This window comes from Myxine glutinosa, chromosome 1 (assembly GCF_964187855.1).
Source record: "Myxine glutinosa chromosome 1, kmMyxGlut1.1, whole genome shotgun sequence".
In the NCBI taxonomy this organism is placed as follows: Eukaryota; Metazoa; Chordata; class Myxini; order Myxiniformes; family Myxinidae; genus Myxine; species Myxine glutinosa.
Genome location: NC_136261.1, coordinates 298,084,029 through 298,108,654, shown reverse-complemented (window position 1 = coordinate 298,108,654; position 24,626 = coordinate 298,084,029). Strand labels below are relative to the sequence as shown.

Sequence of the window (24,626 nt, the reverse complement as noted above, 5' to 3'; positions counted from 1 at the left end):
GGGAGGGGTGTGGGGGGTGTGTGTGGGTGGGGGTAGGGGGGATGTGCGCGCGCGTGTGTGTGTGTGTGTGTGTGTGTGTGTGTGTGTGTGTGTGTGTGTGTGTGTGTGTGTGTGTGTGTGTGTGTGTGTGTGTGTGTGTGTGTGTGTGTGTGTGTGTATCGGGGTTCTATCCAAGGGGGTTGTGTCAAAGCATTTCCAATGAAAGTGGGGTTGTATCAAAAGTGGGGTTGTATCAAAAGTGGGGTTGTATCAAAAGAGGGTGTCAGTAAACCGGTCATCACTGCCAGCAGTTTTAAAGTGGCAGTTCTAGTTTCACTGTTAATATTACAGAACCTTTGTTTTTGATTCAGAACTTAATATATTCTTTTAAATCAGAAAATAAATAGAAATGGCATTGACAAAATTATTCACACACAAGACTAATATTTGGTAGCACAGCCTTTGGACAAAATAACTGCAGTCAAACGATTCCTATAGCCATGATTGAGCTTCCCACACCTCTCTACTGGCAGTTTGGCCTACTCTTGTGCAAACTGCTCCAGTTCTCCCAGATTTGAAGGGTGCCTTCTCCCAACTGCTGTTTTCAGATCTCCCCACAGGTGTTCAATGGGATTTAGATCTGGACTCATTGCTAGCCCCTTCAGAACAGTCCAGCGTTTTGGCTTGAACCATTCCTGGGTACTTTTTAAAGTGTGTTTGGGGTCATTATCCTGTTGCAAAGACCCATGACCTTTGACGGAGACCCAGCTTCCTGACACCGATTTGAACATTGCGCTCCAATATGCCTTGGTAATCTCCTGATTTCATGATGCCATGCACACATTCAAGGCACCCAGTGCCAGAGGCAGCACAGCAACCCCAAAACATCACTGAACCTCCACCATCTTTGACTGTAGAGAAGGTGTTCTTTTCTTTGAAGGCTTCATTTTGTTTTCTGCAAACCTAGAGATGATGTGTTCTACCAAAAGGCTCTAATTTGGTCTCGTCTGTCCACAGGACATTCTCCCAGAAGGATTTTGGCTTGTTCAGGTGTGTTTAAGCAAACTCCAGTCGGGCTTTCTTATGTCTCTCTCTCAGCAGCAGTGCGGTCCTCCTGGGTCTCTTTTCATTGAGGTGGTGACGGATGGTGCGAGTTGAAACTGTCGTACCTTGTGTCTGAAGGTCAGCTTGAATCTGTTTGGCAGTTGATTGAGGTGCTTTCTCCACCATTCAAACAATCCTTCGCTGCAATCTTTGATCAAGTTTTCTCTTGCGGCCACATCCAGGGAGGTTGGCTACAGTACCATGGGTCTTAAACTTCCTGATAACATTATGTATGGTGGACACAGGAACATCAAGGTCTCTGGAGATGGACTTGTAGCCTTGAGATTATCCATGCTTGTCTACATTCTTGTGTCTGACCTCCTCAGACAATTCTCTGGTTTTCTTTCTTTTCTCCATGCTCATTGCATGGTTTCTCCATTTTTTTTTTTCATTTTTTTTTTTTTTTTTCCATGCTCATTGCAGTACACACAGCGACACAAAACAGCAGAATGACTCCTTTTCTCTACTCAAACTGGTTGAATGAGTGATTTTTATATTGCAGGCACCTGCAACTCACCATAGTTGAGTTCAATTCCAAAGTAAAGGAGAATCACCTGCTTGAAATCTAATTATTTAGAACAACTTCTAAAAGGTAGCAATAATATTGTCGAGGCCATTTTATGATTTCTGTGTGGAATATGCTAAGATTTAGTAATTTTTTCAGCTTTTTTTTTTTTTTTTTGCTCCACTGCAATGCAAAGAAATACATATGTGAATACCAAAAGATTTTAAAATTTCAACAATTTTCTGGAAGAAATGGTGAATTATTTGAAAAAAGTGCAAGGGTGCCAATATTTTTAGCCACGACTGTACTCGTACTAAGTTTGATTTGAATCCCGTCAGCTGTTCTCAAGTCATCACATTTTTACCTAACATGACCTCTGAGGTGGTAGAGGTAGGGGGAAAAGGGAGGGAGAGGAAGGGGATACTTTTGCTCACTTTTCCCATCACTTGGGATGGGTACTTTACCTAGTTTTATATAAATGGTCATAAAACTTTGATGGGGAATGGTGTAACTATCGTTAAAAAAAAAATAAAAAATAAAAAAAAATCAGAATGTCTTGCAGCTTTTTACAAATGAACTCTCAAATGAATCTTATGCTTCACCTTTATTTACTGGCTGTGATAAATTTACTTTAGTTGACGATTACCTGGTCTACAAAGGGGTTTCGCTCACAAAACAGAAAATACATGGCCGATCCTCTAGTATGGCACCAGAAGAGCCTGAATCAGACCTAAGTAAGACTACAAGTAATTGACAATACAGTGATGTACCTGGACAAACGATTTGACAATTTCAAACACAGGGGCAATACCCCTGGCGCTCACCTGGTAGGAAAAAAACAGTATACTGCACTGACTAAAGGTATTTTAAACCAATTTCAATGGTTGCTATAAGAATAAGTAATCTAGCCAATTGATCTTGATTCCGTAATCCAGCTCATTCATCTTTACATCATAATACATACTGTATTTGAACCAAGATTGACTTAGATCCTTTCAGTCATTCTTAAGTTATCGCGGTAACAAAAAACCCATCATGGAAGGACGGATGGACGAACCCGAAAACAACGCCTCCGGTGACTTTGGCTGCATCGGCATAAAAAATGGATCCACAGCTGTGGTTCAAATACCTCAAATCCAAAGGTTTACTCAAGTGCTGTATTGACATGAAGTGACAGTGAAAACAAAGTGGCAATACAGATGACAAATATTAACATCCTTTCACAGTGTAAGCACATGTTTGTTAATTCAGAAAAAGAAAGTCAAATTAACACCATGCCAAACAAGACGTGCTCTGTGGAGTCGCCAAGTTGCTTTCCCCATTTGAAGTGGTCGTTTGCTTTTTCAGTCAGCTTTGGAAACTGGCACAAAGTAACTTGCCAACAGCATATCGTACATTGTGTACACTTTTCCTTGTCTACAAATAAACTAAAAGCTACATCTCCAGGGCCCAATGTCAACCAAGATGTTTAAGACCGGGGCCTTCGCTCAAACCTGACTGATCTCTCCATACAGGTTGCTTCTGACAATCCAGACTTGATCTGCTTAACAGAGACTTTCCTCCTTCAAGATGTCTCTGATTCCTTAATATCTCTTCCTGGTTACTCCCTCCTCCGGTATGATAGACCTGAGCCTCGGCCTGGTGGTGGGGTGGCTATCTTTATCAAAAACTCTCTTCCTCACTCTCCTTGCACTGCCCTCTCTCCTCCTCACCCCCAGGAGTACCTCTGGCTACGGCTTCCTCTCCGCTCCCACCTTTTGTTCATATGTGTTCTGTACCGTCCCCCAAACAGTGATGACTCCATCTACATTTCACTGTCTGACAACATGGACCAACTTCTATCCACTCATCCCAACTCTCTCTTCCTCATATGTGGTGACTTCAATTGTCATCATGCCACCTGGTTGGGTGTGGGTTCCTCTCTCACCAGTCATGGCACCTCAGCAAAGGACTTCTGTGACTCACTGGGATTGACACAATCTGTCAATTTCCCGACCCGGATCTCAGCCAATGGAGTATCTTCTCTTCTAGACTTGGTTATGACCAACTTCCCTGCTAATGTCTGCTGCTCTTCTTCTGCTCCAATCGGTTCTTCTGATCATGTGCTTGTCAAAGTGGACATCTCTCTGGCCATTCTCAGAGAGCCTCCTCAGCGTCGACGAGTCTGGCATTTCACTCAGGCCGACTGGGACGGTCTTCAAGTAGCCATCAATCGTCTGGATTGGTCTCCCATCTCCACTGCCTCTGACATCAATTCTTCCTGGGAATTCTTCCAAAGCAAACTGATCTCTCTCATGCACAGATTTATCCCATCTCGCCTTCAGTTGTCTTACCCTTCCTCCCGTCCATGGTACACTGAATCTTGTGGTGAGGCAGTTGCCCTGAAACAACTTGCCTTTGCCTCTTGGAAGGCTAATCCAACTGAAGGAAATCTCAGTTCCTTCCACCAAGCTCGGAACAAGTGTGTGTCTACCCTCAGGAGTGCCAGGAAGCACTATCTCTCCTCACTCAAGAATGAACTCTCAAACCTGTCTCCTTCCTCCAAATCCTGGTGGCGTCTGGTCAAATCCGTTTCTGGTGTTTGTTCCCCCTCCATCCCCTCCCTTACCTCAAATGGCCACACAGTTGACATCGCACGTGACAAAGCCGAATGCCTCAACTCTGTGTTTGCCTCAAAATCCTTAGTCCCAAACCCATCTCTCTCTGTTCCCACCTTTCCCAGTCGAACCAAACTGCTCCTGGACTCTGTGACCTTCTCTCCTGACAAGGTGGAGGAGTTTTTGTCAAACCTCGACTCTGATTCTGCAACTGGACCAGATGGCATCAGCCCACGAGTCCTAAAATCCTGCTCTGCCGCTCTATCTCACCCTCTCTCTGTTCTTTTCACCCTATCTTTTGCTCAAGGTCATCTGCCAGCATCCTGGAAATCAGCAAACATTACCGCTTTACACAAAAAAGGTGCAAAAACAGATCCTTGCAACTACAGACCAATCAGCCTGCTCCCAATTATCAGCAAAGTCATGGAATCCATCATTGCTTCGGATATGAAATCTTTCCTCTTCTCCAATGGCTTGATCTCTGATCATCAATTTGGTTTCAGACCAGGTCACTCTACTCTGGACATGCTGCTTCTGCTGTCTCAACAATGGATGGAGGTCCTCAATGCCAAACAGGAAATCAGAGCTGTCTCCCTTGACATATCATGTGCCTTCGATACGGACTGGCACCCAGCTCTGCTCACCAAACTCTCCTCCTATGGTATCCATGGAAATCTCCATGCATGGCTTGCGGACTTCCTCTATGGTCGTAGTCAACGTGTGGCCCTGAATGGATTTCTCTCATCTCCCCTTCCCGTTCAGGCTGGAGTTCCCCAAGGCAGTGTGCTGGGCCCTGTGCTTTTTCTGGTCTTTATCAATGATCTCTCCGACTCTCTGGAAAATCCTCTGTATCTCTTTGCTGATGACTCCACTCTCTGCCGCTCCATTCCTCTTACCTCAGATCGGCAGTCTGCAGCCTCCTCACTCTCTGAAGACCTGGACAAAATCACAGACTGGTCAAACATGTGGAACATGTCTTTCAATCCTGACAAATCTCACACTCTTACTATGTCTCTCCGAAAAGATCGACTGGACAACCCTCCCATCTACTTTCTCAACAATCCTCTCCAAGAAGTTCTGTCGCTCAAGCTTTTGGGTCTCACCATCTGCCATGATCTTTCTTGGGAAAACCACATTTCCAAGCTGGCCTTCAAAGCCAGTCGCCGACTGGGCATCCTCCGTCGTGCGAAGTCCTTCCTAGGCACACCTGAGCTCCTCACCACATACAAGGCTTTCATCCGCAGCTCAATGGAATACTGTTCTCCCCTATGGGCTGGTGCTCCTGCCTCACACCTGGCTCGGCTTCACGCTGTTGAATCCAAAGCTTTCAGAATCATTGGAATCTCCCGCGATGAAGCTATCTCTGAGGGCCTTTCACTCACTCACCGCAGGCAGGTAGGTGGTCTTTCTGTCTTCTACCGACTCCTCTCCGGCCTTGCTCCCCCAGCTCTCTCTGTGCTCTGTCCCCCAAATATTCCTACAGGTCGCACAAGATCTGCCAGCCACCCTCTGATGGTTAAACTGCCGAAATCTCGGCTCTCTGCTCACCTTCACTCTTTCATTCCTCTTTTCTCCCGCCTCTGGAACAAACTCCCACACTCACTTCAATCACACTCCTCCCTCCAGGTCTTCAAAACAGCTGTTCACCACCATCTCTTATCTTCCCCCATCCAAAACCTTGATCTTTTCTACCCCCACTAATTCACCCCAGATCCACCTTGTTTGAAATTCCAACTTCTTTCCTGGAAGTCTTGGCAGTGTCCATATGTTTTATACCTCTCCCACCCCCCCCCCCCCCCTTCCCATGCCTTCCCCCCAAAGCCCTCTCCCTCCCACAGTTCTCTCGATGTCTCCATGTCTCTCGGTCCCTGCTCTCAAATGTTGTGTTTGTGTCCTTCCCCCTCTCTCCCCATCTTGTCTACCGCTCCCGATGTTATTTGTTTTGTGTGTCTGTTTGTCTTTTCTGTGTGATTAATGTTCGCTCTTTCACGAGCCTCGATCTTGTATACAAAAAAAAAAAAGAAAAAAAAAAAAAGACAAGTACCAGAGCCAAGACTATTTCAAACATTTTGTATGGGATCAAAACTTCAAAAATTGGTGTGACATGTTGAGGATTCTCATCTGAGAATGTACCTCATGTTGATATTGAAATGCCATTTACAGTATTTGATTGTTTATACTTTATATGAACATCTACTCATGGAGGCAAAAATTATATCCTTAATGTAATAAGACAGAACATTAAAGAAAAAGCATCCAATTTGGGTAACTAAGGAATGATTGGGAGATACCAGCAAAGACTTACCCAGATTCTCCGAATCTTCCCAATGGTCGAGCAGTTCGGTGACGATGAGCACAAACACATACGTGCGATGCCGCCTGTCTTGATTCTAAAAAATAAAAATAAACGTGCAGCAAATTCAAAACTGGTTAGCGCAAATATACACCCAGACCGACACTGTAGCTGGTAGTGGTGCAGGAATTATTTTTATACATGATCCTGTGCTCACATGAGCACAAGCCACTGCCGAAAAGCCTCAAATGCCAAGCACTCAAGCATAGGTTGTGGCTAGGTGGGGACATCACATTCAACGTTTCACGCTTTATTGTACTCAACTACAAATTCACTTCAAATTAAATCAGCAAAGCACAATGAGAATTTTAAAAGTTAAACATTTTTCCAGCTCATGTTCAGAAAACCACTTTGGTGTTCCTGTCTAAGCATACGACTCATGCAAAAAAATAATCCCATGTTCAAATCTCATAAGATATCGATTCATTTCTCCTAATCTTCTTGCCTGACATGCAAAATAGACAAAATCCAACAAGTTGAGAAATTCACTTGAAATTTAAGTGCCAGCGATTGCACAAAGTTAAGTGTCACCTTCAGAAAACACTCCTGCTGACCACAGAATACCGAAATTGGATTGCATGGAAACAGTGCTCAAAACTTCCTGTCTATGGACCGACATCAACACAGTCACCCAGGAAGACGTTTATCCATCGCCATCTTCAACAACAGCTTATTCTCCATGTCCATTTATTGCAATGACAGAAATCCCTCTTAAATTTACATTTTATTGCATTTCGTGTTTGCTGTGAAGGACTATGAAGTGGAACCCAAATTTAGAGTAGAGTAGCACAAGCAAATGAACAAGGGTTATAATTTCCCTATGCTACACACTAAGAGCACAAACTTAAAAATAAAGAAATAAAATTGCCAATTCAAACGATTTCCGGAACATATCTATCGAATACATTTTCTCCAACAATCAATATTTACACACTGTTTGTATTGATCAAGAAGCATTATCTCAAACCAACTACAATACGCGTCACTGAAGCATCAACACGTTTACGATTTATCCCTTCCTCAAAATCGAAAGGCAGTTGACCTCGCAACAAAAACAACTACCCAATTACAATGCAATAACAGCATCAATAATGTTTGGCAATTAAAAACACCAGTTGGCATCGCAAAAGTTGTGCTATCAAATCCTATGGAAAGTTCAGCACCTTGAGCATCCTATATGGGTGGATATGTGCAAATTATAAGTATACATTATTATATTATTATTATTATAACAATAAGGTATACATTTAAGCACCAATAAACTAGGATTGTTTTGGAAGAATTCCCACATCACTATTAGATCATCAATAAAACAAAGCAGTTTCACGAATGACCATCTGCTTCACATTGTTTGGTATCCACTTTACGGTTAACTTTTATACCTTGTTTGTACTATACACTGATCTTCTCTGTGGGGCATGGCCTATCTATAGATGAGCTGAGCTGCCAGCCAAGTTAAGAGTTGCCATGTCAGACGTGGCATTACATAGTTGTATTATTACCTCCACCACCGTAGGTGGATGGAAGTTATTTTTCACCCCTGTCTGTTTGTTTGTTTGTCTGTCTGTGAACAGGATATCTCAAAAAGTTGTGGATGGATTTGGACAAAATTTAGTGGAGAGCTTCGGTATGTGACAAGGACGAAATGATTCGATTTTGAAGATCCAGATCTGGAGTAAGAGTAATTTTGTAAGTGATTCTTCACCATTGAGAGATAGGGCAAAAAACGATAGGGTCTTTATATGCATGCTCTTCCTACACCCCCCCCCCCCCCCCCCACAAAATTCACCTCTCCCACAAAAAAAATTTGGCCAGCACCTTGCCCCCCCCCGCCCCCCCAGTATTTTGCTGTGCCACTCCCCGATCGATAAAATTTGGCACAAAAGGTACTTTTGAACAACCCCTTTAGGGATGTGGAGAAACATTATGGATTGGCGTAGTTTTCAATATACAGGGGTCAAAGGTCAAAATCGAGCAGGACATAATGTGTCTAGCTGGGCAAGTGTTTATATTCCATCCAATCCTGATACTGACAGAGTAATGCAGTGAAACAGGTCCGCTGTCTTAATTTTTTTAATTTGTCAAAGGTATTGTATGTATTCATTATTCACATGCATGATGATGCAGCTTGTGGTGTCCTAAAACCCTTTTGCAAACTAGGCCACACAGACATATTCAGAACCTGATCTGAACTTATGCGATAATTTTATGCTCTCGCCACAATACTTAGCATTTAGGTTTGCATCGAGCAATATTTTACAATGTTCAATAACCTCGATGATGTGGCCACTCAGCCATTCTGTGTGTATCGACTAATACTTTGTAACAACTTTCTTTTCTTGCATTTTATTTTGCATTTCTGATTCACGTTTTTCAAGAGCAGTCTCGATTTTACATGGGTCAAAATTCAAAATCTGTCAACGTAGTAACGAGCATTTAGGGCTGCAAAGACACATTTGGCACACTGTTATTTTTTTTCATGATCTCGATTATATTTCCTGCCGAGTGCAAATTAAGGGAGACCTATTGCATTCACTTACGAATGTCTGCAATTCTAGTTTTAATTCACCTCTCACAAAACAAATGATGCAATTAAATTTAGAATCGTTCAAGCACCGGTTACATAGCACATGTTTTAATAATAGCTGCAGCACTGACCAACCACCATGACAAGGTTATATGTCACAAGGTATTTTGCTATTTCTTAGTGGCAGAATTTGTGGTGTGTGTTGCTGTGGTTACATTTGACAACACGTGGCAGAATTTTGAACCTGCCCGAGTCTGAGGAAGAAGAACGCCAGAGTCTCTGGATGGGTGGAGCTGAGTGTGCGCAGCTGTAAGCATTTCATCTCCAGAGCAAATAGGACAGTTGCATGGTCAGATTAGGAAAGTTGTGCATGCCAATCAGCACATCACTTGGTTCGATACATGGTCCCAACGAGTACTGGAACTAACAAACAAGTCCAAGAACTTGTTCTGGGCTGTGGACTTAGCTGGCGGCTGCGGGCGTTTTGACACGACCCACGGAACATGAACCGGGCTCCTGTACCAGTCGTGCGACTGTTGCAACATTTTTCACAATTGAGTGGAGCCCAGGTTCTTCATTGGCTTGACGGTTGAGTTTGTGTCGTAATATGGAGTTGCAACATGCGAGCTAAATTCCTGACAACTGAAGAAGCAATGGCAAATGTCTTGGGGTATTTTGTAACCATGAGACAGCTTTGCCTTTCACAGCACCTAAATCCCTAATCAACAAAGATGGTACCTTTTAATATGGAATTAGAACTCAGATAAAAACAGATATCAACACTGACGAGAACTGACCAAATGTTGACGTTTCATGAAATGAAAATTTTACTTATTAAAAGCATCTACAGTGGCCTGCAAAAGTATTCACCCCCTACCAATAACGCCACATTTCGATGAATTAATTATGGAGAAACAACTTTTCAAAATGAACTTTTTACTCATAACTGGAGAGATCAAACGAAACACTGTTATAGTTGAAGGAAGTTATATGTCAGGAATACCTGCACAAAACATGTACAAATCAAAATTCACTGGTTGCAAAACTATTCAGCCCCTTAGGTCAGTACTTGGTGGAAGCAAGCACCTTTTGCAGCAATGACCGCTATGAGTTTTTGTGGATCGGTCTCTACCAGCTTTGCGCATGAGGTGGTGAAATCTTTGCTCATTCTTCATGTGAACATTACTCTAGGTCTTCCAAGTTCGATGGGGATTGTCGATGGACTGTATTTCTTCAAGTCGAGCAAAAAAAAATGTTCAATTGGATTTCAACTCAGGACTTGGACTAGGCCACTCAAGAACATTTCTTTTCTTATTCAGCCACTCCAGTGGGGCTTTAGCTTTGCGTTTCGGATCATTGTCCTGCTGAAATGTGAATCTCCTACCCAGTTTCAAATTAATGGCCGACTCAAGCAGGTTTTCATCAAGGATTCTCCTGTACTTTGCACCATCCATTGCCTCTTCTATCCTGACAAGTTTACTAGTCTCCTTTGATGAAAAGCAGCCCCATCATATGATGCTGACCCCACCATGCTCGACAGTTGGGATGGTGTTGACTGGGTGATGTGGTGTTAGTCTTGCACGAGATGTAATGCTCTGAATGTAGACCAAAAACTTAGGTTTTGTGGTCAGACAAAACAAAAACAGTTCTTCACATGTCTGTAGTATCATAAAGATGCTTTTTCGCAAACTCCATATGGGCTTTTAGATACGGCTTTTTCAGTAATGGCTTGTTTATTGTCCATAGAGGCAAGCATTGTGATGGGAAAGGGATATTGTTGATTGATGAACACTGACCCCCATCTCAGATAGAGCCTTGCAGACCTTTCAAAGTCATTGTTGGATTTACAGTGACATCCCGAACCAGTTTCCTGCTTACCCGGCTACTGAGTTTGGATGGGCGACCTGATCTGGGTAGAGTCTGGGTGGTATGATACGTCTTCTACTTATTCATGATGGATTTCACCGTAAAAATAAAAAAATAGAAAAGGAATTGCAGAATTGTTTCCTTATTATTTACTGGTGCAGACATGACAATATTACAATCAGGTGGCAAGTATAGTGGTTGGCAAAATGTGGCTCATCACATAGATGTGTATTGAAAGGGAAATGTCCACACTTACCTCAAAAACTCCCAGCATCCGACCAAGTTCTCCCTTTACACCAGCCTGGACACAACAGGGCCTTAGCTGTTACACAATATGACAATGTGACCCACTATGACTAAACGGTGCAAGCACACTTCATAAATACAACTGTTCAGGTGAGATTGAAGACAACCCACATTTCAGGATAATGTTATCAACACAAATATGATGCACAGATGCCTCCATATTACACAATTAAAAATTAGCATAACAGTCTTCAACCATTCCCATAAACTAAAGGTGGCAATAATGTTCGTTCAGTGTTAGTATGTTTGTTGAGGTCTCTTAAGCTGGTTTTTGTTCTCCCACAAAATCGATGGTTTAGTTCTGATGTACTGCCAGCAGGGGGCACTGCTTGAAGAACAATCCAAAGTTAGACTGATTATCCATTTCAATGAATAGCCAGGTCAAGATAAAATTATAAATTCATACATAATCCCAAATTAACTTTCAAATGGGAAGATCTCACACAGCAACTTGACCAAAATCCAAAATACCTATGTAGCCTGTGGGACCAATCATTAGTCGCCGTCAGAGAAAATTATATTGGTTCCGCCCCTTTCGGCTTTATAAGCTACCTGTGCAGGCATATCGGGAGACTACTATTGCTCGGGTCCTCTGCGATAGTACTTCCTGGTTGTCCTAGCTAGGGTGCTGTGCTTGGGTGCGTCTGCTCAAGAAGTGTATTTCCGAGTTTTGGTACTCTCGAGTGAATTCCTGGCTGTCCAGTGGGTGTGTGCATTTAACCGGCAGACGAAGGCAGGCTTGCATCGAGTATGTGACGCCATTTTGTTCTTTTTATGTATAAATGGAATACGGACGCTGTTGTTAAATGGTAACCGCATTGTGTTCACTGTCTCGGCAGAGGTACAGTGGAGTGTTTCACCGTGTTCTGGGTAACCCCTGATCTCTTGTGAAGAGGGTATGTGATTTTGTTTTATGTCGTGTAAACAATTAGCGTTTTGTGTATAGTTGATTTGTATATTTATATTGGTGGGTAGTTGGGTTAAGTTAAACCCTTTTGGGGATGCTTTTAAGTATGAGAAAGGTAATTTTGTTTTCTTTACAGATATTTGTTCAGTGCTGTCAGCTGCTGTTCTTTTGATAGGTTTTATTACTTCGCTGCTATTTGTCTTTGGGGATATTCTCAAGTTTAATAAAGTGTTGTATTGTGCTCTCCTACCAAACTTTCAAATAAATTCCATTAATTTGAAATCTCTGTTCAGTTAATTGAACACTTACCTTTGGGGAATTGCCTTCAAATTACTTATTTAGGGTCTCCCACCCCATATTGGGAGAGTGGTGTAGTCTGTAAACAAACTACCAGGAGCCCTGGACTCCCCTGGGTGCCACACCTAGATCACAGAATAATAAAAATGCTTTAAGATCAATTCAAGGAAAAGCTGAAGGTTTTAATTCTCGCCAATTTGAACTCTTCCTCCTCCTTCCCCCCCCCCCCCCCCCCCCAACCCCTCCTCAATGAAAGAGAAAGAGGAAAGGAGAAAGAGGAGAGGAGAGCAGAGAGGAGAGGGGAAGAGAAGAGAAAGAGGAGGGGAAGATGAGAGGGGAAGATGAGGGGAAGATGAGAGGGGAAGATGAGAGGAGAAGATGAGAGGAGAAGATGGGGGGGGGGGGGGTGGGGGGGGGAAGAGGAAGAGGGGAGGAGAAGAGAAGGGAAGAGTGCAGGAGGAGAGCAGTGGCATCTCGGGAGGAAGTAGTAAAGGTAATCTGTCTGTGACGAGGAGGAAGTTTGGAAAAGGATAGAGAAGATCAAGGATGAAAGAGGACAAACAGATGCAGGAGTGTTGCATGGAAGAAAGTGAAAGCCCTGAGGTCGTGTGCAATGCCAGCAGACCTCTATGGTCCAGAGATGCTGGCACTGAGAGCAGCAACAACCGAGGTTGTAGGTGTGTGAAAACAACGGGGTCAGGAGGATTGTGGGAGTAAAGAGGTTGGATAGAAGGAGGGAGGATGGACTGAGGGAAGAAATTAGGGTGCAGACGAGCTTGACAGGAAGATTGGTAAAGAACATTCTGAAATGGATAGGGCACCTGGTGCAGAAGGAGGAAGATAAACTTCCAAAGACAGCAGATGTGTTGAAAGAATGAGGCAGGTGAAAAAGGGATAGACCACAGTTGAGATGGTAGACCTGTATGAAGAGGGATGTCAAAAAGGTGGAGGTGCATTGCGGGTGGAGAGAAATGGCTGGTGATAGATGAGTTTTATGGACAAAGTAGAGCAGCAGCTCAGGACAAATCAGCCTCACCTCATTTAAAAGGATTTTTAGGAAGAATAATTTTTGCGGGGATGGTTTATAGATGGGGGTTAAGAATGTATCGCTTAAAAATAGCTATTCCGTATGTTTAGTGCAAGAGTGAGGTAAATTAACTGTAATAGAATAATAATAAATAAATAAATAAATAAAAAAGAGAGGAATGTAATAGAATAAATAAATAAATAAATAAATTGTAATAGAATATGCGGTAATATTTGTATAGAAAGCCTGTCGTCCCCTCTCCTTACGTTTGTCTCCAACCGCTTCTTCCTTAAATCCCTTTTAATGTTTTATCCCCTGTAGTTTGTCCTAAATGTCCTGTTGAGGAATAGCAGCATGCAGGCCGACCAAGGCGCAATACCAGGGGTTTGAGATGGGCGAGAGAAACTCAGGGGCAGGGTTTAGCCTTGAGTGGCACCTAAACTGTCAATGAGCATGGAGCCGGCAGGGGAAATTGACATCAAGGGGCTGCGTGAGAGGTGACGGATTAAAAAACGAGCGGCCAGAAGTCTGTGTCCATCAAGTTTAGGATTCAGTGAAGAACGACGTGTTGAGTGAAGGAGCTCGAGCATGTAGTCAGGTTCACTATGTTTTTTCGTTCAAAATCATGGTAGATTAGCAAACCTATACATTTTTGGAAACGTTATTACATGGAAAATCTGAAAATCAATGTTTACATTTGCCAATTCCAACCAATTAGATTCGACCAATTCGACCAATTCCATTCGACCAATTCGACCATTCGACCAATCGCTTCGATCGACCATTCGACCATTCGACCAATTCGATTTGCCAATCAATTTGACCGACCTTTGCTTGTGTGGAACGGATTGTGAAAACGATGCGGACTATATTGTCGGATACGACACACAGGACAGTGATGACGAATTCTAAATGGCATATTCTGTAATCGTGTATGTTTGATGCCATTGACTGCCTGTGTATATTTTGTCATTGACTGCCTGTGTAGATGTGAAGTTATACTGACTGCATGTGTATATATGATTTTGCTGACTGCCTGTGTATGTTTGGTGATATGAATTATTGTGACACATTTTGCTGTTATTAACTGCCTGTACAAAATGATAACATGTATTTGATTATGCAACTTATCGCGAATATAAAGACAGTATTTTGCAATTCAAAACCTTTGATTCGTGTCTTACCATTCCCCATAGCACTAATTTGATACTTTCATTGGATTCCTTGTCCCTGAAAATATAGGTTTAGTATATTTTAAAAAGTTTTTAGGGTAATTAGAGGCAGAAATAGAACAAAATATGTATTTTACAGTGGCCATTTTGAAAATCCAAAATGGCCGCCATACAGGTATCTCTCCAAATGTAAACATTGATTTTTACTTTCCTTATGCTATAACCTTTCCAAAAATGTATAGGTTTGCTAATCTACCATGATTTTGAACGAAATAGAATTTATTGACATAGTGAACCTGACTAATGGAGGCAGAGCCTAAACATCCCACCATCATTCCCTTCCATTCCTCCCACAGAATGGTGCCGAGTTCCTCTGGACCTGCATGACCAGAGTCCCTGCCTGCCTTTCTCGCTCGGGACACACCCTGTTGGACTTGTGGCTTTTTCTACTTCTGATTTTCTTTTTCTTTCTATGGCTTACACATGCAAGCATGGAAACAGCCATAAACGATGATCATCATGATGATGATTTTTATTATTATGAAGATGATGTTATTTTTGATCCAAACTACGTAGAGGGGAAAGTGGAAGGAAGGTGTACTTTTTCTTTTTCCTCAGATTCAAAATCAGCATCAATCTGGTCGTCATGGTTACTTTTCACAGAAGTTCCAGAAATATGCACCATGTGGCTGTGGGTTTGCACCAGTTCTTAAAGGAGCATGGTGATACCACTGATGCAGAGCTCCCTTTAGGTTAAGCACGAATTTGGAATTGTGTCAGGGTGCTGGCAAAAGCTCACCTATTCTTTGTGAAGGCCCCAAGGACTTTTAAAAAGTCCACTAATTAATGCTGGCGGAGAGGAAACTCGGTTTAATGTCCATCCGAGTGATAGCACAATAATGGATTGTTCTGCCACTTTGTTGCAGTTACCCACGTGTTAAGCTACCAAAATCCAAGCAACTAAACACGACTCCTCCCTCCTCCCACCACACTTCACTTCACTGTTGAAATGTTTTCCTGTGTTAGTCCAATCCTCTCTTCAGCGTGATTAAATAGCAGATTTTTTTTCCCCATCATCCATTATTGTAATTCTTCGCTCACCCACCTTAAGCTGTCCTTACTCCACCACCTCTCTACCACACCCCACCAACACCACCAAATAAAACATGGCTAAAGTGGCACTTGCAAGATATATCTTTTTAGAAATGGTCAGGTACACTTTTTCCCCTTCGAAGAGTTTCATGAAACCAAATGAACAGTGGCCTTACAAAGTTTGGCAAGCTGTACAATTGCCAAGTTCATTACCAACAAAGAATTTCCCTTTCACATTTCAAAATGGCAGCTCACCACAGTCTCATACAATTCTACACCCACATTTGTGATTTTTTTTTTATTCCAGTTAAACCAACCCGTCATTGTACCAGACGCCAACTCCCCCACCACCACCCACCCCAACTTCTTTTCAGTTTGTTTGTTCATCCCATGTTCCCACTGTCAATCCATTACCCTCTGTCCCATTGCCACAAACCTCAATTCAGTATACTGTATGCATCAATTACTCAGCATGTATATATGCGTAAAGCGGCGTTCAGCAATTGCTTCAATCTGTCTCTGTCGATGAATGAGGAACTACTTAATTTCAATGTATTATATTTTGAACACCGTATAACATGAATCACTTACAAAAGCCCGCAATTTAGCAGTACTTTGGCTCTGAAGTTGGAAAATGTGTATGAAGTTGGAAAATGTGTATGAAGTTGGAAAATGTGGATGCCGTCTCGTTACCTTGCGCACAGCAGAGTAAAGCAATGGCTTCAGCCTGTCTGTCTCTGCCAGTCAAAAAATATTTGAAAATCATTTCAAATGGGAAACTTGCTGTTTTTATGTGTCAAATAAGGTGGTGCAAAAGACCACACATCTCAAATGCATCGACGGTAACCTTGTTTGGGTTTTTGGATTGTTTGGGTTTTACTTTCTGCAGCCTTTAAAACTTTTTATTTTAATTTAATTATATCTAGAGCAGCATTTCCCAACCTGGGGGGAAAATTTTAGGATTCCAGGAGGGAAACTTATTCAAAGGGAAATACAATATTAACATTCGTGTAATATTGTGCTTTAGTGAATAAATCTCAAATCTTTAATTCTTTTGTTCTTCGACTTTTTACTTAACAAACATTTATAACATCGTCGGTAAATAAAAATTTATATACAATAATTTTTTAAAATAAAATGTATATGTGTGTGTAGGTTTGTATGTATGTGCAGGAGTGTGTGGGTGTGTGTGTGTTGCTATATTTTTATGTTATTTATTATGTTATTTAGTGAATAAATTTTGTGTTTTGGCTACTTTTTTTCCTTGTTCATATATATATATACGTGTATATGTATATGTATATATATATATATATATATATATATATATATATATATATATATATATATATATATAAATGTAAGGGGGGGAGGGGTGGGGGGGGAAATCCGGACGGTTGAAGTGGTTGAAGGGGGAAACGACAGAAAAAAGGTTTGGAACCACTGATCTAGAGTATTTCAAAAGAGAGTGCAGTAGATAATTAACACCTATTGTGCAAAAAACAAGTGTTGAAAAACAAAAGTGAGACAACAAGAGCTATGCTCTCTACTGAGTGCCGTTCTAGTTCATTACTGTGATACTGAGGTCACGATAAAACAAGATGGTTGGCCGACATTTAATATCCACAGAAAACCTTAGCATTTTGGTGATAAAACTTGTTCCTTAATTATAAGAATTCAATGATGATTCACTAAAAGACAACATTCCCAAAATTTGAACAAAGTTCAATATTGATTATATTAAAGGATTAAGGCCAAAAGCTGTTCCACACTGGAAATGTGAGCACAAAGATATCAAATTTGCAGTTACGGTGAGCACCAACGTACAACTTTGCGGTTGAAATAGTTTAGAACTCATTAATGAACAATACAAAACAATCAAAGTACAACTGGAAAAGAACCAAAACGGTCTCTTCACACCTACAACTCCTGACAAATTCTCCCATCCGAAAATATTTCGGAGACTGCACACTAATATTCGATGGCTGGATGAATAAGCTCTGGAGGCTCTGGATGCACAACTTTGTAATACTGCAAAAATGCAGCAATTTCCGTTCCCAAAAAACACCTCAACTTTTTACATACAATGAGGAACAAAAACAAAATCAGCACTTACCTCCTCCAACACCTCCCTGACTGCTGCCACCCCAGGCTCCTCCGTTGGCTCCAAGCCTCCTCCAGGAACGATCCACTTGTCAGGACAACGCTTAGTGCTCACAAGGAGGACCTTGAGTGGAGGGGAAAGTGGGCAGGAGAAGGGACTGGGTCAGGGTTTGCACCAAGAGTGCTTGGGTGGATGGAAAGTGGGTGGGAGGACATTGCAAAACTGTTAGCCAACTTTATGGCTAATCTAATCTCACAAGTTGTGAAGGGGTTGTTGGTTCAAAGTGTCACTTCATATAGTTGCATTATCAAGCATTATTTGTACTAGCAGAGTACCCGCCCTTTGGGCGATCTTGTTCCAAGCGTGCAACACGTTCTTCTGACGCATCCCTTTATTTTGGGAGGTGCATATGCAACAAACCACTGCATCGATGGCTCCCAAAAGTAGAAATGAGCCGGGTTATGGATATGAAGCAAAAGCATGTACTGCTTGTCTATACCTATAAAAGGCAAAAATCTGTCTCCCTCAATATGTATGTATTGCTACGGATTTGTCACTTCCGTTGTGGTGGTTTTCATCCACTGTAAACATTTCTGATTCCATGTACTATTATTGTTTTCAAAAGGTTTATTGTTTATGAACTGTTTTCAAAAGGTGAAAAAGTTAGCGTTAAAAGAAATCGGAAACCGGATCGGGAATCCGGATGACGAAGAGGAAGAAGAAAAAAGTAGGCGGAGCGAGTGGAGTTCGACAAGAACGCCGAGCTGCGTCGAGTTCTGGAGCGAACGTTGGTGAGCAAGAGTCACGAGTGAACTTTCGGTTTCCCAGGAAAGGGATTCCTGCGACAGAGTTGTTATCGCTGTGACAGATCAACCTGCGTGTCAGGTTTTGCGGTGGATTCTGAAGAGAATAATCGTCATCATCGTCATGCGATTACGCCACGAGACCGGGCCGTCGGCCATTTTGACTCACGCGCTTTGTGCGTCAGGCAAGGTTTCTTTGCTTCGCTTCAGCTTTGGCGCATCGCGCAAGGTTTTTCTTTGCTTCACGTCAGCCGTTTTCACCACCTTCAGACGTATCTGGTGTGTGTGTGCAACGCGGATTTTGAAGGTAAATCGGAGGTTCGCTGACTGTGAGCCGCGGAACGTCCATACCCGAGGGTGTGATTTCCCAGTCGCCTGGAGGGCGCCTTTGGATTTCCCAGTCGCCTGGAGGGCGCCTTTGGATTTCCCAGTCGCCTGGAGGGCGCCTTTGGATTTCCCAGTCGCCTGGAGGGTGCCTTTGGATTTCCCAGTCGCCTGGAGGGCGCCTTTGCACAGCTTTGGCAGCAGGACTGTAACTGCCAACCTAACGGGATTCTGGTCTCGATTGGACATCGTTCTGACAATCGCTAGAGCGGATCAACTTTGGCTTGAAGCCGGGAATAAGAGACATTGGGAATGTTCTTGGTTCACTCACTTGGAGCACAGTGAGTTATACATTACGAAACTGATGGTACCATCTTAGGACATATTGATTGTACTTTTGATTACTATTATTGTTGTACTGTTATTCTTGTGTGATCTTGATACAATATTTGTTTGTGAGTAACCATTGGTGTGGCTTCTCCATTGATCTTTGACATTCAGAATAACACATTTTTCTGCCGTGACTCCTCTCGAGGCTCGGAGGTACACCGTGACCAGGGGTTCGGGGAGGAGCACGTAACAGTATATATATATATATATATATATATATATATATTATAATACTGTAAGGACTTGACTTTTTTATCCCTTTTACGCCGCACCCAGTGACCCGATGCCCACGGCACTAATGAATTTACGATCTACGAACCGCGCTCTTTGTTTATCACGAACTGACACACTCGAAAAATCTGAATTAGCCGACGTTGGGGCCCAAAAGCATCCGATTAACTGCCGATACGACGCCATCGTATTGGCGTCTGCTGGGCGAAGGCGAAGCGAGCCGTCCGCTGATTGGACAGTCGAGTGGTGTGAACATGGGTGGTGTGAACCAAATGGTCTTTTTATTCCCTTGAACATTTTAAATTAGGATATATAAGGAAACGTCTTTATCGTCATTTTAATAAAGTTAAATGGAGTGATGTTGCGATACTCGGGGTGCGTTGCATAAATCCTCGTAACTCAGAGAGGTGTAGCAGGTGGCGAGACGTAAGGAAGCTTAAAGATAACGAGCTGAAACAGACGAACGATATGTCAATCCCTTTCTACACCGAACGGCAATAAAAGTATGAGAGCGGGAAGGCATGGCCTGAGCACTTCGAGCAGAGAGGACTGATTGGACTTTACTTAGAGAAAAAATTGGAGCTTAACGGAAGAAGAAGATCCCATGAGCGCTCCCCTATGCCATCCATAATGGTACACTATCCATACACCACATCCTCCCTTCCGTGGATGTTCCACGGGTTTCGGCTGGTATATAATAAAAGCGCAAGGACTCGACTTTGTTATCCCTTTTATGCCGCACCCAGTGACCCGATGCCCATGGCACTGATGGATTTACGATCTACGAACCGCGCTCTTTGTTTATCACATACAGCCATACTCGAAAAATCTGAATTAGCCGACGTTGGGGCCCAAAAGCATCCGATTAACTACCGATACGACGCCATCTTACGACGCCATCGTATTGGCGTCTGCTGGGCGAAGGCGAAGCAAGCCGTCCGCTGATTGGACAGGCGAAGGCGAAAGCAAGCCGTCCACTGAGTGGACAATCCAGAGCATGCATTTGTGCCGGTGTCGGCGATCGTTGTTCATATATGCACTCTTCATTCTCATCTTTCTTCCTAACTCTTACTCGGACAAGCAAATCCCCTATGCCATCCATAATGGTACACTCTATCCATACACCACATCCTCCCTTCCGTGGATGTTCCACGGGTTTCGGCTAGTATATATATATTCAAATACAAGTGTGTGTGTGTGTGTGTGTGTGTATAGGGGTGGGGAGGGGGGGGGGGGTAACATAGGCGATGTGGCTCTGGCCTCACTCGAGGTGTGGGGAGAGGGGGGAATGGGTAGGGGGAGTGAAAATTCTCTATGTAAATGTGTACAGTGTAGCGCCACCCAGTGGTAGTGGCAGAGGGTATTACAATTCCCTTTTTCACCTGAGCAACGCTGAGGTTAAACGACTCTTTGCATGGGTAAATTTCATCCTTCCCCTCCCCTCATCCTTTACCACCTCCTCACCACGCCCCCCCCCCCCCCATCCCTTCCCAGGTACTTCAGCTAGTGTGCATATATAATACATTGTGGATATATAGCTCTGACGATTCCAATTTCACCCACCCTCCCCCCAGCGGAAGAAAATAACAATATAGGCAGAATTGCTTCTTTTTCAAAACTTGATGGAATCCAACGAAACTTGCATATGCACAACCTCAGGGTGCTGTCATTAATCCTTGAAAGTTTCAGCTTCCTTGGTCAAATCCTCTCAGAGGAGTAGATGAAAAGTACAACATACATGCAACATACTGTTGCGGTTCTGGGAAGCAGCACTCTCCGAAGCAACGGCAACCAACATCGAGTCCCGAGTTAGCTATTTCTTTAGTAAACGTTCAGATAGTCCTCCCTGCTGTGTAGCGAGTGGGTTTCAAGGGTGAACATGTGTTGTGTGGGATTAGCTAGGGATTTCCCCCCTTTTTACTTTTCTTGAACAAAATTACCTAGGGATGCTCAGTTGTCAAACCAACCAAGAAGGGCAGTTCATTTGCATTTCATGCCAGAACGGGTTTCAAACGGCACGCAAATTTCCAATGGTCAGCACAACTGTAGGAAATCGCATCAATCACCACTAACTGCTTTCACCTCCCAACCATCTCTGCACCACCATACCACAACGACCTTCCTGCACAAGAATAAACAGCAATCCACCTTGCACTTCCAACCACCACGCTCAACTCCGATTACTAACACCATCCAACAGATTCAGACCATCACCACACAACCACGACAACCTTCAGAACTGTCGACAACGGCCACGTGGTGCGATGGCGGTAGTGAGCCTGACAACATCCGTACCTCCCACTTCAAAACCTCGCAAGCAGAAACCACAACAGTGCACGATTCTCCCCATAACTTCTGATGGATAATCCCGACTCTCCGCTTGCCTGCCCTACCATTTGGGTTCCAAGCTTACGTTTGTGCCCTGAATGCACAACCAAAAAAAACCATCCGGCCCATGTTAAGTGCAGAGCTCTGGCCCGTGGCAAGGCTGGAGAGTCAATGAGGATGCAGTGCGCACACCAAACCGGCGGTGCAAATGACGTCAGCAAGAAGCCCAGCTGGGCCAATGAGCGTGCTGCAATCAGACTAAAAAGGGCGGCGCATGAACATCGCCCCCAGCCCCGATGCCTAAAAGAGGCAGGGCAAGACCCTCAACCTCGGCCGAGCCCCCTGACCTTCTCAGACACCTGCAAGGCAGTGGTTATCGAACGATTAGGCCATCTGTCTAGTCTGGGTAAAACAAGGGGTCTGGAATCTGGGTCTGAACGAGTCACAAGCTGGCGGAGAGCGGAGTTCTGGACAGAAAGTGGTCGAGCTACAGGGGGTGTCAGATCAAGGCGAGAGACGGGAGCAGCAATTAGACAGACCCTAACTAAAGGAGCTAAACAACGTTTTTTCCCCCCCATTTCTCCAAATCCATGGCGTGGGGGAAGTGAGGGACACGACGGTCCTCGCGCAGTGAGGAAGAGGGTGGAACAACCTCAAACTCTTTCTCTCAAATTCTGACGATATAATTGATTGGCACAAACATCACGTTATTTATTAAGATTGTAATAAGGGGATATTTAACTGGGTTAGCTCTTCATTGTGTCTTTTTGCTTTGTATATTGCTGCACTTGCACAAATCCTCCCTAATTGCATGTCTCATGTCCTTCCCTGTTTGCATATCAGAAAATAATTGCTTTAAATGTACATGTAAATGTCCTCAGCCCCTTTTTGTAAATAATCCCCCACTTTTGGTCTTCTAATCAGTTCCCACTAATTGGCTCCAATCCATGTCTGGTGTGCAATGACAGTTGTCATTGGCTGCATCTGAATACAAACTAAGATAAAGATTGGTGCACATTGAGGGCGCGGCCCCTGGTTGGAAAATCGTAATCGGACGGAGGACCCTGGGGAACCTAGTCGACTAAATGGCATTCGCGGTTGATTAGCAACCTGCTGGGGCATGGAGTTATCTGTGCCCGGTGGCCTCTTGCCCGGTAGTCCGGGGAGAACCGCAGCTCCCTCTCGTAACGGACTCAGAAACCAAAAGCCACAAAAATACTTTCCCTCCATGATATAGTGATAGCAGAAAAGCCCATTTTCCCCACTTGGCTACAAAAGCCAGACGGGGTTAATTTTTAAAGATTGATGACCAGAAAATGATTTTGGCGACTGTGAATACATGTAATAGAGATGTTTACAAATCCACAGCACTTATGGATACAGTATATTGGACTTTAATTGAACGTATATTGGACTTTAATTGAACCTTTGTACACAAATTTACCAATGCCTTGAGAAAACAATGTTTACCAACCCATAATTAAGGAAAATGGTATAACACAAAAGGACACTACTAGGAGTTTCAGGAAAGAAAAACGGAATTTGAAAAAGTTGGATTTGGGGTGTTTTAACGGGGGTAGAAAAGATCAAGGTTTTGGATGGGGAAAGAGAAGAGATGGTGGTGAACAGCTGTTTTAAAGACCTGGAGGGAGGAGTGGGATTGAAGATAGTGAGGGAGTTTGTTACAGCGGCAGGAGAAAAGAGGAATGAAGGAGGGAAGGTGAGCAGAGAGTCTTGATTTTAGCAGTTTCACCAGAGGGCTGCTGGCAGATCTTGTGCATCCTGCAGGAAAAGGATTGCAGATTGTGAAAAACCCTTTTATACAGAGCTCCATGGAGTTCAGCTCCCCACTCTGGGCTGGTACTCCTGCTTCCCCACATTGCTCCTCTTGAGGTAGATTCCCAAGGATTCTCCCAACGTTAGCAAGTTGGTGGGCTATTTTGAACAAGTATATATCTGGCCTTGTTGCTCCTGCTCTCTCCAACATGTTCCTCCATAAACCCTCACCTGCTCACCCTTACAAAGTTAAGGCTGGTTGACCACCTGGATTCATTCCTCCTCCTCTTACTTTCCCAATTGTGGAATTGCATCCCCCTCCTCACTTCAGTCTTTCAAATGTACTTAGGGCTCGACAGACTGTTGTTCAACTGTCCAGGACAGGCAATTTTGTCAATCGGACAAGTGAAAGCCTAAATACAAGCTCTTCCACGAGCCTAGACCATTGCATATCCAGAAAATAGGGGCAATACCCCTGGGCTCATCTGGTAGAATAAAGCAGTCTACTACACCGACTAAAGGTATTTAAACAGTATCACGGTATTTTAAACCAATTTCAGTGGTTTCTAGGAGATAGAGCAGCATGTACAATCATACCAACGTAATCATATAAGACTTGAAACAAACAAACAAAAAAATACCTATTTTGGAGGACAACTCCATCATCCCCTCCCCTTACCCCCTGATTTTTCGAATTCCTTGGCCAAATGTTGGTACATCTCGGGTGATGAACGGAACGTTGTGGTCAGGTTTCATCGGAATTGCATGTGTAGTTTCTGAGAAGAGAGCAAATACCTATTTCGGAGGGCAACACATCCGCACCCCCCACCCCCACCCCCACCCCCATAGACCACCTTAGGGCCCGATTTTTTTCATGCCATGAACAAACTTGCGTTGTAACAAAGCAAATGTCATTTGTGCCATGTTTGGTCACAATC

General features: G+C 43.3%; 1 protein-coding gene across 1 annotated transcript in view; it reads right to left on the bottom strand.

The window, feature by feature from the left end:
- Positions 1-24,626, bottom strand: part of NUDT3 (nudix hydrolase 3) — a 92,818-nt gene that overhangs the window by 51,378 nt on the left and 16,814 nt on the right. The window contains exons 2-4 of the mRNA XM_068135165.2: positions 17,849-17,959; positions 11,188-11,232; positions 6,491-6,575 (exon numbers count right to left, since the gene is read on the bottom strand). Coding sequence (XP_067991266.1) covers positions 6,491-6,575; positions 11,188-11,232; positions 17,849-17,959 — 241 coding nt within the window. The remainder of the gene's footprint in view (positions 1-6,490; positions 6,576-11,187; positions 11,233-17,848; positions 17,960-24,626) is intronic.